This window comes from Asterias rubens, chromosome 12 (genome assembly GCF_902459465.1).
Source record: "Asterias rubens chromosome 12, eAstRub1.3, whole genome shotgun sequence".
In the NCBI taxonomy this organism is placed as follows: domain Eukaryota; kingdom Metazoa; phylum Echinodermata; class Asteroidea; order Forcipulatida; family Asteriidae; genus Asterias; species Asterias rubens.
In genome coordinates, this window is record NC_047073.1 from 2,845,845 (window position 1) to 2,859,706 (window position 13,862).

Genomic DNA, 13,862 nt, shown 5'->3' on the forward strand with positions numbered 1-13,862 from the left:
ATATTTGGACTATTGATCACTTAACACAATGGCTAAGATCCGCCTAAGCTTAAAATTCGATAACTTATCGATCGTATGGCGGGACAGTTCGATAATGAGTGAGGCAAACGAACTCTAATAGTGTTGATGCAAACTATTGTACTTTGGGGGAAGACTTAAACTACTGTAACATCGTTCTTCCTTAAAGGCACTGGCATTGGTAGATACTCAAAATACTTCTAGCTTCATACGCTCTTATTTAAACAAAATTGCGCTTAAGACTAAACTTTTAAGATATTGTCGTTGGTTTAATCAATTGTAAATATTTGAAAGGGTTATATCGACTAAGAGAGTATTGACTATAAATCCTTAATTTCAATCAAACCTACTCGATCTCTTTTTATGGTAATGTTGTTTGTTTTATAATAATGAGTTATTTGAATTTGTAGACGAAGTTAAAAGAGGTGTTGTCCGTTTTATTTCATTGCCTTTTATTTAATTTTGTTTCCTTTGTATTATTTTAGTTCGTTTTATTCGTTATAGGCCTATGTTTATTTTATTTATGTTGTTTTGTTTGGGCCGTTTACATTTTTATTTGAACCTTATAACTGTTTTCACACAACCTTTTTGAAAAATGAGCCTTTGTATTATTTTAGTTCGTTTTATTTGTTACAGGCCTATGTTAAAAATCGTGTGAAGGTCACAGATTTACATAAAACTTACACGGTCTAATAATGATAGTAGAAAACATCCCTTGAAATATTTCTGTCTGAAATTTCAAATTGTACGAGAATTAAATAATCTAATTTCGCGGTGTGAGTTTATCGCTCGGTGAGCGTTTTATTCATTTTCGTTTTGGCATCGGCGCAAAATTTGTTTTCGGTGTTTCACAATTCTCTCGTAACCCAGATGGGCGATTGATATCAAACTTTTACAGGTTTGTCAGTGTATGTATATGGTAGATTACATAAAGTGCCTACACTGCAAGCAACTTTTTTGCTAGCAAAACCAACTCTGTCATGTTATAAATAACTGTTTTCACAAAACCTTTTTGATTAGCCTTTAAAAAAAATGGGGAAAAATTGGCATATTATTTATTTATCTTGTACAGGTAGAGAGTAGCCACAGAAGGTAAGAACTTCCTAGCTCGATACAGACAACCTACTCGCATGGAAGCACTCTTGGCACAATGATCCCAAAGACCTAATAATACATTATGGTTGGTGGAAGACCACTGTGGGCAAAGAATTGCTGTATCAAGAGAGACATCAATAATTGTCTTCATGTGTCACAAGCTGTCATGAGTTGAATAAACATAGTAAGGATAACATCAAAAATACAAATAAATAAATCGACACAAATAAAATAAATCACAGTATGTTTAGTTCTTGGCTTTATTTATGCATATAATAAGCAAAATATGTCTTGTTCATAATTAATTTCTATATTATTTGCTGTTAACTTGTGTACTATGTATTTATCTTTGACCATAAGGTAGAGACTTGAGCCCTTTTGAGAGCCGAAGACCAACGTCCCTTGTTGTGGGCGCCAGTTGTCTGTCCTAATTTCATGACCGACATTCACAGGATCACACACATGGCATTCCCGACGTTCGTTGTTTATAAATGCGAGATCACACTGTTTGTTGTTTATCAGTTCGCTGGTACTCTGTCAGTGTCCCGTTTAGTGTCATGGTTTTGCTTTAGGTTACCATCGGTCGTTTATGGAATATAACACGTCCTTTCTCTATCCTTGTGAAACTTTTGTACTGTTCACAAGCACAACTGCTCATCTCTTTACTTGTTTTTTCCAAAATTTCATTTTATAAGTTGGGCTGTTTCGCCATGAGAGGGCTGCAAATGAAGACACAACTGCTGCATAGAACTAACACAAACGTTAAGTGCAGCTGCATAACATAGTGCAGGACAAATAGTTGATTGTTCATTGAAAACACCGTAGGATTGCTAAAGCAGACTGGAATATTTCTTTAAGTAGTCGCTTGTAAATGGAGATGCTCTTGACAAGACGACGAACAGAGGATGGTGAGCCACTAAATATCTGAAATATGAAGACAAGAACAGCATTTCTTAAGGCCCATTCATACAATCGACATTCGATCTGTGTCGAATCTTATCCAGATATGGTCCGCGTTGGTTCGGTAAAATTTCAACACGGATACAAGCAGCTTCGCTTTCACACTAGCACTGCAGGAAATCAGCTTTTTGGTTACACGTGTAACTTTCAATCCGGATATTGCGAGACCGTTTTACACTGCAAGGTCTTACACAGATTGAAGCAGGATGCGGCTACTTTTTATGTACGCAGCGCCTTTTGTACGCGCCATCCACACTCAACACAGATCGAAATTTAACACAGGGGTGTTCACATTACGGCTTTCTATGGTTTATTGGCGCTTTAGCCTTTACTCTTTGTTTCTCACCGCTTGAAGACGTCATTAATCACCATGGTATCGCCAATATGATTTACGCCGACGACACCCAGCTTTATATTATTCTCAAAAATGATGAAAGAGCATCAGGCATAGTCCAGCTTCAAGAATGCCTGAAAGACATCAAGTCATGGTCTACTGAGAACTTTCTTAAGTTAAACGAGAACAAAACTGCGGTAATTCATTTTTCCAGTCGTCACAGACCTGTTAGTCCTCTCTCAAGTATCACATTGAACACCACCTCCATATGCCTAGTGGCAAGTGCTCGCAACCACGGAGATCTGTTTGATACCCATCTTTCACTTAACAATCATGTCAGCAATGTTTGTCGTGCTGCTTCGTTTGCTCTTCATGGAATTGGCTTCATCAGACAATATCTGGATGTGAATTCTACTGAAAATTTGGTTCATTCCTTGGTAATATGCCGCATAGATACCTGCAAAAGCCTACTTTACGGACTACCGGACACTCAGATTGCCAGATTACAACGCATACAAAATTAAGAACTCGCACTCGGGAATCCATCACACCCATTCTTAAAAGGATCTACATTGGCGAGCAATACGGGCTAGAATTGATTTTAAAGTTTTGGTTCTGACTTATAAATGTATCCATGGTATTGCCCTTTATCTTCAAAGCTTAGTTCAGGAGTACAAAACAACCAGGAATCTTCGATCTTCAAATAAATCCCTTCTGACTCCCCCAGTTATCAAAACCAAGTCGTGTTGTTCCCGCTCTTTCCAATAAGCAGCAGTTCAGTTATGGAACAGTCTTCCAGAGGTTGTCAAACAGGCTGAGACATCAGAACAATTCAAAACCCGTTTAAAACATATCTGTTTACTTTGTACAATAATTGTTGATTTCCTTTTACAGCGCATAGGGACCTCTAAGTGATATGCGCTATATAAGATTGGTTTTATTATTATTATTATTATAAGTACTGCCTAAAAATGAGGGCAAGGGGGGTGACATATAGCATTCGTAATTTCAATCAAAATTCTCAAATTTCCAAAGGGTCTTACCTAGGATCTCGTATGATCTCATTAAGTGATGACTCGGGGTTGATTTGAACGAGTGCTTTGCCCTCAGAATAATGGAAATACACCTGGGGAATAAAGAATCAAATAGAATCAAATGATTATGCAGGCATGATGTTTGGTCCTTGGATGAATAGCATGCCTAGAAAGAAACTATAAATAAATATTTATAAATACCAGTAAAAAGTGTTGAAACACGGGCGTGACACGGGAGCTTGCACCTGTGCTTATAAGACAGTTTCTTCATTCCTATTGGTCGAGAGCAACAGCCGGGACAGTTGTGCCACATCACGCATTAAGCGTGATGCGCACAGCAGTCTCCTTACAAGGAGTTGTTTACTCAAGGGCCCTACCATTTCATAGCTGGAGGTGTTGTGTTGAAAGAAATTAATAATTAAACTGTTGATCAAGACCAGCTGCAGCTGATTAACCTATTGTTTTCGGATACATTTGTGGGGGTTAGCCCACAACCTTGTTCCAAGGGGTGATCGATCTCATCATGCCATTTTGGCCCATGAAAATGAGGATGCATACTACTACTACTACGCACACGAATACATATCCGAAAGCTGTCTCAGTCATAAAAATGCAACACAAGTACAGAGCTCAAGGAAAGGACCTTTATCGCACGGCCACGACCCTGCTGGTTTTAAACGGCAGTTTAAGAACTCGTCACTACTCTTTTATTCTCTTATCAATAACTCATCTTCAGAGGAATCTTCTTTGCTCTGTGACATCGAGTCCAGTTTACTTACCTGAAGATTCGGCGTCTTGTAGACCTTCATAGTATCCCAGGGTACACCCTCATCGAACATCAGTTTCAAATGACCAGAAAAACTGTACAACAAGAAAACCAAGCATGAATTAAATAGAGTGAAGAAGCATATTGTTAACTAGGATTTGAAACTTTGCATGGTGGAAATACGATATGGAAAGGTTTTCGGTAACACCATGTAATGACTATCGCTAATGAGTTTGGGTGGTTCTGAATAGAACTGTTGGTATCAACTCTGAGTTGAAACCAATGGTTCATATTGTTAATCTTGTCGATGAAGGGTTTGGCCACAACCTCTTTCCCACTGTAAGTATGTAGCCAGCTTCTGTCGTTTCAACAGATGTTTTCACAGTAAACGTGCCAGCAGTATGTTTGACCTGGTTCCTCATATTAGGGTGTCTGAGCTTGAAACCAGGCTATCTGCTTCTTCTTAAAGGCAGTGGACACTATTGGTAATTACCCAAAATATTTATTAGCATAAAAACTTTCTTGGTGACGAGTAATGCGGAGAGGTTGATGGTATAAAACATTGTGAGAAACGGCTCCCTCTGAAGTGCCATAGTTTTCGAGAAAGAAGTAATTTTCCACAAATTTGATTTCGTGACCTCAGGTTTAGAACTTGAGGTCTCGAAATCAACCATCTAAACGCACACAACTTCGTGTGACAAGGGTGTTTTTTTCTTTCATTATTATCTCACAAGTTCGATGACCGATTGCGCTAAAATTTTCACAGGTTTGTTATTTTATGCATATGTTGAGATACACCAACTGTGAAGGCTAATCTTTGACAATTACCAATAGTGTCCACTGCCTTTAACTATACACTCTTGCCTTGCTGAGATGAACAACAAAGAGCCATTCCAACATTTTGCATCTAACTCTGGTGTATGTTTCTCTCCATCCTACAATCTAGACTGTTTTCAGAAGAATACCATTTCATACCTTGGGCTCCCCTGGGTTGTTTTCATCAGTAGTAATAATAATAATAATTGTGGCTTCTTATATAGCGCACATGTCCATCACTCAGTGACGCTCCTCGTGCTGTAACATACAGTTTTTCCTGCGGGGACTTCGTTTGAATTATGATAACTAATTCTGATAGCACCATGTTATGTTTTACAAGGTGCTGTGGCAAAATTTGCTGCAGATCGGACCAGGATCACCGGGGCGAACCCCTTCTCTTTTCGATAAGTGCACTGGGTTCTTTTACATGCATTACATAACACATGGAACCAAGGGCTTAACGTCCCATCCGAATGAAGAAGCAATGGTGAAGTGTCTTGCTTAAGGACACAAGTGTCACGGCAGGGGATTCAAACCCACACTCTGCTGATCAGAAACCCCAGAGTTTGAATTCATCTTAAAATATTTTCTACTTGTCAATTTTTTTGTCTCTAGTCAGACCACTCACCTGGAGTCTTCATGAAAAGCTGCGATGAAATCACTCTGGCCGTGTTCAGGATAAAGGAAGGTCACGGGCCACGACAGACGCCCCGACTCATCAAGATGAATCTTCGCTCCTGTTGGATGCGTTGCCGTGACGACATCAACGATGAGTTGCTCTTGCGTTTTGATCTTCGGGGACCTCGTGTTCTCCTCCTTGGATTCACTTGGAGTTTGGGCAAATTCAATATTGCGACTCTGGGAAGGAAAGTCATAAACGGGGTCAAAGGTCACACCCTGTGCTCGCTAACCTCAGTAAGGAATTTAGCCTCCGTTGCAGGCCAGCAGCCGATGTCACGAAACTTTACGCAACTGCGTAAGTCCACTTGTGCAACGTTTATGGCATAAGTTGCGCCATAAGCATTGCGCAAGAGGACTTAAGAAGTTGCGTAAAGTTTTGTGAAATTGGCTGCAGGTCACATTCAAGACACCTCGCTATGACTCACAACTAGCGCATATTATAACACCCCTTAAAAATATTCTGCCTTTTCATTGGTTAAGAGCGCGTCACATGATATGTCTTAGTTTTACTAGACGGCGGCTGTGTGATAGTGCATCGTTTGTTGTGTGATAGTCCGACCACTATCTACTGCTGTTAAGAAATACCAGAGCTTGAGTGCGGTGTTGTTATCCTTTCGGCCACACACACACACATAAGGTAGCATGAGGAAGATAAGCATGAAATAATGATGTAGGAACTAAGGAAGAAATACTTACTTGAATGGCTTCAACTATCTTCATGCTCTTTGCTTTTGCAGACTTTTCTTCAGCTTTACGTTTTCTCTGGTCTCTTTCCATAACTTTCTGTATTTCACAAAATAAAAAACCAATATGCCTTGAAAATAGTGTTTAAGTCAATTAACACCTGCCATGTCCCACGCCAACTACAATTTAAGATGCAAGTTTATTACAAAAAACCACAAGAGTAAACTTAGGGTAACAGCCCTATGTAAAATCTCTTTCGGGAGAAGTACACTTGAAGTAAGCACAGAACTCCCTGCTTCCGTTAGCATTGGTTATTTGCTTACGGTAAGCAGAGCCATGAAATTGGGACCAGGTGATGATGGTGATTCCAGGAATGCCTCCATTACAATTTGAGGATGAGGCCGCTATGGACACAAGGCTATGCCAAATCATGATGACATTGTTTCTCATTCATTTTAGCTTTCGTTTTTTATTCAAGACATGTTTCTCATTCTCTTGAAAAGCTTTTTTTCACGTGATGACCTACCAAGTGTTTTACAGCAGTAGACCTCATCTCTAGCACTCTTTTATCATCTGCTGAGATGTGATCAACAAGTTAAGGAAAGATTCAATTATAGTATAAAGCTTAGTGTGGAAGAAATACTCAAACAAAACAGGCAGTAAACTGTTTTATGGTGAAATGATAGATTATTCCACCATGTGCATCACCAAGCTAATCCGCATCCACAGTACTGAAAGGGAAGGTACACGTTTGGTAGTTACTCAAAACAAATATTAACTTAAAAACTGACTTGGTAACAAGTATTGGAGAGCTGTTGATAGTGTAAACCATCGTGGGAAACAACTCCCTCTGAAGTAACGTAGTTTTTGAGAAAGAGGTTATTTCTCACTAAAATAATAAAAGACTTCTAGCTAGAAGTCTTTTATTCCTATCTGAAAACACACAAATTCGTCTAACAAGGGTGTTTTTTCTTTCATCATTTTCTTGGAACTTCGATGACCGATTGAGCCCAATTTTTCACAGGCTTGTTATTTCATGCTTATGATGGGATACAACAAGTGAGAAGACTGGTCTTTGACAATTCCCAAACGTGTACCTTCCCTTTAAGCAGCATGCAGCATCAAAGTTCAGCTTTCTCCAGAAGATGATCAAAGCATACAAAAGATGATCAACGCATAATTAACATTTATAACAAATGCTTGGGGGTTTGTTTTACAAACAAATGGGGGCGACCAATCCCCAACCTCACGCGTCCACAGGTGGCGGATAGTGGAGTGACCTCCAGATATGGAGGCTAGCTGCGAAATAGCCAAATAAGCAGTCGCGGACCAACTGGCGGTGTTTTCCGAGAGTGAGGTGGAGTAGTCTGTGTGGGGCAGCTACTCTAACTAAATACCTCATCGTGCTCAATGAAGGAATCACCGGGCGAGTATGAGGCGCCCATAAATAACCTCAACCCACCCCACCCACCCACTGCCTTGTGGGAAAGACAGCAGGATGCAGTCAAAGGCTACAGGAAGGTCACCTTATCGAAAACCCACCGGCAACACGTCTAGCCAGCGCGTCGGTGTATGGCTAAAAACCTGTCAGATATGAAGAGTAACGAAAAGAGAGGCCGTAACGCTCAAGGCCAAATGGAGCAAAGGAAAATGCCAAATCCAAATTCAGAGGGAAGACCTCAACATGACGCGTCACGATTAAACCCTTCACCAGGGAGTTGTGGGGCTGAAAGAAAGAGGAAAGGCAACTCCGACCTGAACATTTGTACATACAATACAAGAACCTTAAGAACACAAGATGATCTAGAAAGACTTCTGGAAGAAATAGAAGACTTCAATTGGGACATAATAGGGTTGTGTGAAACCAAAAGGCACGGTGAGGGACTTACCCAAACAAACGACGGGATATGGATATATGATTCAGGGAAAATGGAAGAAGATCCAAACAACAAAGGTCTAGGCTTCATAATTCACCCAAGAATCAAGGATCATGTGAAAGGATTCACTAAACACTCAAACCGGATAATTTCCATGAATATAAACCTCATCAAAGAAGGGACAATGACAATTGTGCAAGTCTATGCACCAACTCAAGACTATAGTGAAGAGGACATTGAATCATTCTACGAGGACCTAAGCAAGGTACTACAGGACAACAGACTGTCAGAATACACCATTGTAATGGGAGATTTCAATGCTAAAATTGGAATAAAAAAACAGGATGAAACATTCTCATGCATTGGCCCATTTGGCACAGGTACAAGGAACGATAGAGGAAATACATTGATAGAGTTCGCCATCCAAGAAAAACTCATCATTGCCAACACTCTATTCAACAAACCGCATTATAGATACTGGACATGGAGGAGCCCAAACGCCATCACAACAAATCAAATCGACTTCTGCTTAGTCAGCCAGAGAGGTATCGTACACAACTGCGAAGTCATCACCAAGGTAGATATTGGAAGCGACCACAGGATGGTGAGAACAAAAATATCCATCAGCAAAAAACTAGCCCGACTGAAAACAATCAGAAGAACCAAACCCATGATGGTAAACAACCAAGCATTATGGGAGAACAAGGACAAATTCCAACTGAACCTCAAGAACCGTTTCGAGGTACTAAAAGGAAAAGACATCGATATAGATGAACGATGCGAGGAAATCAACAATATAATAAAAGAGGAATCAACCAAACTAGCCAAACGAGACAAAGATACTAGGAAGCAGGTTCCAACAAAGGATGACCTAGAAATACAAACACTCGACCAGAGAAGAAAGTCTCTGAGAAATAAGAGCAATCTACCACTACATGAGAAGATTGAGCTTTGCGAAACAAGTAAGCTTGTCAAAAAGAAAAGGAGACAGAGACAAAGGAAAAGAAGGACAGAAAAGATTGAATCAATCATTAAAAGCGGAAGGGGTCCAAAGCTGATCGACAAGGACAGTAACAAACCAAAAATCTGCTCAATGAAAAAACCTAATGGCGAGAAAACAACAGACAGAACAGAAATACTGGAAATATGTGCCGACTTCTACAAAGAACTGTACGCTTCAAAAATAGAAGTAGAGACAGGAGAAGATACAAATATACCAAGCCCGGATGCAATAGAAATACCACCAATTCTACATTCGGAAGTCCAAACAGCTATAAACCAAATGAAAAGAAACAAAGCTCCAGGCACTGATCAAGTGACAACTGATATAATGGTAGTAGGTGGGGAAGTAATCATTCAAGAAATGGTCACCTTATTCAATGACATTCTGAACAAAACAAGGATTCCAAAAGACTGGAAGGAAGCGAAAATTATCATACTTTTCAAGAAGGGAGACAAAAGCGAAGTTAAGAACTATAGGCCAATAAGCCTTCTTTCGCACCAGTACAAAATATTCATAAGAGTAATACACAACAGAATAGAAAGGATCTTAGATGAGAATCAACCAAGAGATCAAGCAGGATTCAGGAAGGGATACTCAACAACAGACCACATGCAAGCAATTAACCAGATCATAGAGAAGACAAACGAATACAACTTACCACTATACATCGGCTTTGTGGACTTCGAAAAGGCCTTTGACTCCATAGAACATCCAGCAATGTTTAGAGCATTAAGGAACATAGGAATAAATGAAACCTACATCAACCTCCTTGAAGATATATATTCAGATGCTACAGCTAAAATTCATCTTGACAATGAAATATCAACCGAAATCAAGATATCCAGAGGGGTCCGACAAGGCGACCCACTGTCTCCAAAACTCTTCAACGCTACTCTTGAAGAAGTTTTCAAGAAAGCAGAGATGGAGGAGGAAGGAATAAACATCAATGGAGAAATGCTGTCAAACCTACGATTTGCAGATGATGTGGCTATATTCGCTAGCTCCATCGAAAGCCTGGAAAGACAATTTAACAGGCTCCACAAAGAAAGCAACCGACTGGGACTTAAAATGCACAAAGGAAAGACAAAATATATGACCAACATCGACTCCCAAAGTCTTGTCAGAATCGATAACGACATTATAGAGAAAGTGCATGAATACAAGTATCTTGGCCAAACATTAAAAATGCAAGACACAACCAAAGAAGAAGTATCCATAAGAATCAAATCAGGATGGGGTCTCTTTGGAAGATACAAAGAAATCTTATGCGACAAACAACTACCAATTTCCCTGAAGAAAAAAATGTTTGACCTATGTGTACTCCCAACAATAACATATGGATGCCAAACATGGTCAACTACCAAACAGATAAACAAGAAATTAGCCACCACGCAGAGAGCAATGGAAAGAAGGATGCTAGGGATTAAACTGCAAGACCGGATACCCAACCAAGCAATTAGGGATATAACAAAAGTCAAAGACATTATCCAATATGTCAGCACAATGAAATGGAAGTGGGCAGGCCATGTGTCAAGAATGACAGATAACAGATGGACCATAAGAACCACAGAATGGCAACCCCGAGTAGGAAAAAGATCCAGGGGCAGACCGAAGAAAAGATGGAGGGATGACATAACAAAGTTGGTGGGGGGGACCTGGACAAGGATAGCAAAGGAACGGCATACCTGGAAAGATCTGACAGAGGGCTACATCCTGCAGTGGATGGACAATGCCTAGATGATGATGAACAAATGCTTTATGAAATATGCTTTATAAAAATACATTTTGTACTTTTGCTATAAGATCACACAGCATGAATTTCTTCCATATAAATTAACAAAAAAACTGTAGTAATCAAGTTGAAGGTGCAACAAGGTATAAAACTCTTTTGGTACAGAATACTCTCCGTCTTCATTTCTCCTAAAATTGATGAAACTATATCGATTCTTCATAGAGTTTTTTACAAGGCTGTATCTGCATTTTGCCACTATTGTTTTTCTTATGATCAAACATCAAACATCACTCTTTTTTTCGACAGGACAGTCATAAAAAGCATGAAATTTCTCGCTTTTGGATAAATAAAACTGGCAGAATTTCATAACGATTAAATAAAGGATATCTGAAGCGCTTTATCGCACCATGTAGTTGAATCTTTGTATCTCTCAAGCTTCATACAGCATTCTGCACCTCGGACTAACGCCTTCATATGATTTGGGTTGTGCTCTATCGCTTTGGTGGCATCATTCAGGCAAGAACGATGGTTGCCTAGAGATACAAGGACAAAAATCAGAGAGGGTGCGGTTAGTTACACTTTTAGAAAAAAAAGGAGAAAAAAAAGTTGCAGTCTCTATGAGGAAATTGATCATTTCTATTGATGGATTGCACTTAGCGTCATTGTTCGCCATATTTGATGAAATATGCGCGCGTGTACATCATTGGCTAAGAGCTGTGCGTAGCGCGTACACGTATTCACTTCAGCATTGTTTATCATCAAATATGATGACGCTAAGCGCAATCCATCTATTGGAACTTCCAGGGGCAATGACCAGGAGCAACAGAGGTATTTTTTGGAACGTCCTATTTTGACTGCAGTTGGTTGACCAGTTGCTGTATAGTGACGCCTCAGGGACAATCCATTGCAATTAGCATCGTTGAAGTATCAGGCTTTTCACAGGTTTTTTATTTTATGCATATGTTGAGATCACCAAGTGAGAAGACTAGTATTTGAAAAAAACAAATAATGTCCAGTGCCTTTAAGGGGATGAGACTTTCTTATTTAATCTGGGAAGACTTTATTCTGATTCTACTCACCAAGATGGAAGTTAGCCGCTGCTCTGTTGGTGTACAGCACTGCTCGCAGATTCCCATCATCAAACTTGAGCTTCAGTCCTTCGTCGTATGCTTTGATGGCCAGCTTGTATTTCTTCTTCTTGAACCACTGGTTACCATCATCTTTGTGACTTCCTGCCAGCTCTGAAACCAAAATTAATCGAATCATAATTGATTTAAAACCATTTTTTCTTGGGGGAATCTCATCCAATAGAGCTGATCATTAGGGTCATCAATATGAAATACAAACAAAAATAATAGAGGATCAGTGAAATATATAAGAATAATTTTGGGGTTAAACAAACAAAAAAATTTACTAGAGCGCCTGACTTTAACCTGCGATCTCCAGATAACAAAAGTATTTGAAAAGAAAGATTGATTTCAGAAAGGAGACTTATCTTTAGGAGGGTTATCTTTCAAGCTCCGAAAGGAACTTTTGAATTTTTCAATGGAACAAAATTTGACAAAAGTAGACTTGAAAAGAGACAACTATTTTTATTTTATTTTTTATTTTATTTTATTTTTTTTTGGGGTGGGTGGGAGGGGGAGTTGGGAGGGTTTGGGGGTGAGGGGAGGGGGCTCACCTTCAGGGGGGTCATCTTCAGCGTACTTGATAGCCTGGAATGCAGCGTATAAATCAGCATCTTCAGAACTGGGCTCATCTGGCATTTCAGAACTAAATATTGGTATCTTCTTCATCTCCTGCAAAGAATTAAATATAAAAGGTTTCAAATATTATAAATCATTGGTGACTGCCAACCAACTGTGTTTTAACATCACAACAATTGAGTGGGAAATTAAATTTATTGACAAACTTTTTTGGCATGTAACTCTGCAAAAAGGCCTCACATGCATTTGTGAATACGTATGTTATGTGTGTTGGGAATGTTTCAGTGTGTAGTTTTAGTAGTTCAAAGGAAACTTAATTTATTGCTGGCTAAAGGACCATGAATTGCCTCTTTTGTCAAGCGGGAATAAAAACATCTATCAAAACTGTCAAGCACACGTGACAATCACAAGGGTGTTTTTCTTCCATTTAATATTTATCTCGCAACTTCTACGACCAATTGAGTTCAAATTTTCACAGGTTTTTTTTTATGCATATGGTGAGATACACCAACTTGTGAGAAGACTGGTGTTTGACAATTAATACCATTAGTATTTCAAGTGTCTTTTTCTACCTCCATGAATCCCATGATAATAATTATAGCCTATTTCCATTTTGTAAGTGTAATGTCCGGAAACTAGGCAACATACCTCTTCCCAATTATTCCTAAAAAATTCCTTTTCCTCTTGTTTACGCTCGTTTCTTTCTTCATCAGCATATTTAGGATGTAAGGCTGCTTCCGCAGCATACTTCTCGAACAAACCTTGATGGTCTACAACTGGTTTAACCCCGCCGTCGTCCCCGTCGCCTATCGCACCCACGTTGTCACTTGTGTTGTCCGCCATGTTGCCTCAGAACTAAATGACAGAAATGCTCCGGTCGAAAACTAGTCTCTGATTGGTTTATATTTTATCAACGGGGCTGTCCTTACTTCTACCTAATCAGCATAGAAAACGATGTCTGTATTTAGATGTAAGGACAGTTCGGTTGTTTGCACAGAGTGAGTAACTCCAATTACACATGTTTGGAAATGAACTGATCTTGACCAGTATATACCAGCGTTATCCATAAATTTAATCAAAATGGAATATTATATAGAGAGTAGAAACTTGAAGAAATGGGTATCAATTTATTTATCTGCTTATTGTATATTTTCTT

The 13,862-nt window shown here is 39.3% G+C and overlaps 1 protein-coding gene across 1 annotated transcript; it reads right to left on the minus strand.

The window, feature by feature from the left end:
• Positions 1-1,356: 1,356 nt before the first annotated feature.
• LOC117297834 (tetratricopeptide repeat protein 4-like) lies at positions 1,357-13,549 on the minus strand. Its single transcript, XM_033780986.1, has 10 exons — positions 13,355-13,549; positions 12,682-12,799; positions 12,080-12,241; positions 11,388-11,533; positions 6,915-6,971; positions 6,401-6,487; positions 5,652-5,881; positions 4,221-4,302; positions 3,451-3,533; positions 1,357-2,037 (listed from the first exon to the last, which is right to left on the minus strand). The coding sequence occupies exons 1-10, from the start codon at positions 13,547-13,549 to the stop codon at positions 1,944-1,946; spliced, it is 1,254 nt and encodes a 417-aa protein (XP_033636877.1). The 3' UTR covers positions 1,357-1,943.
• Between the last annotated feature and the right edge of the window lie 313 nt (positions 13,550-13,862).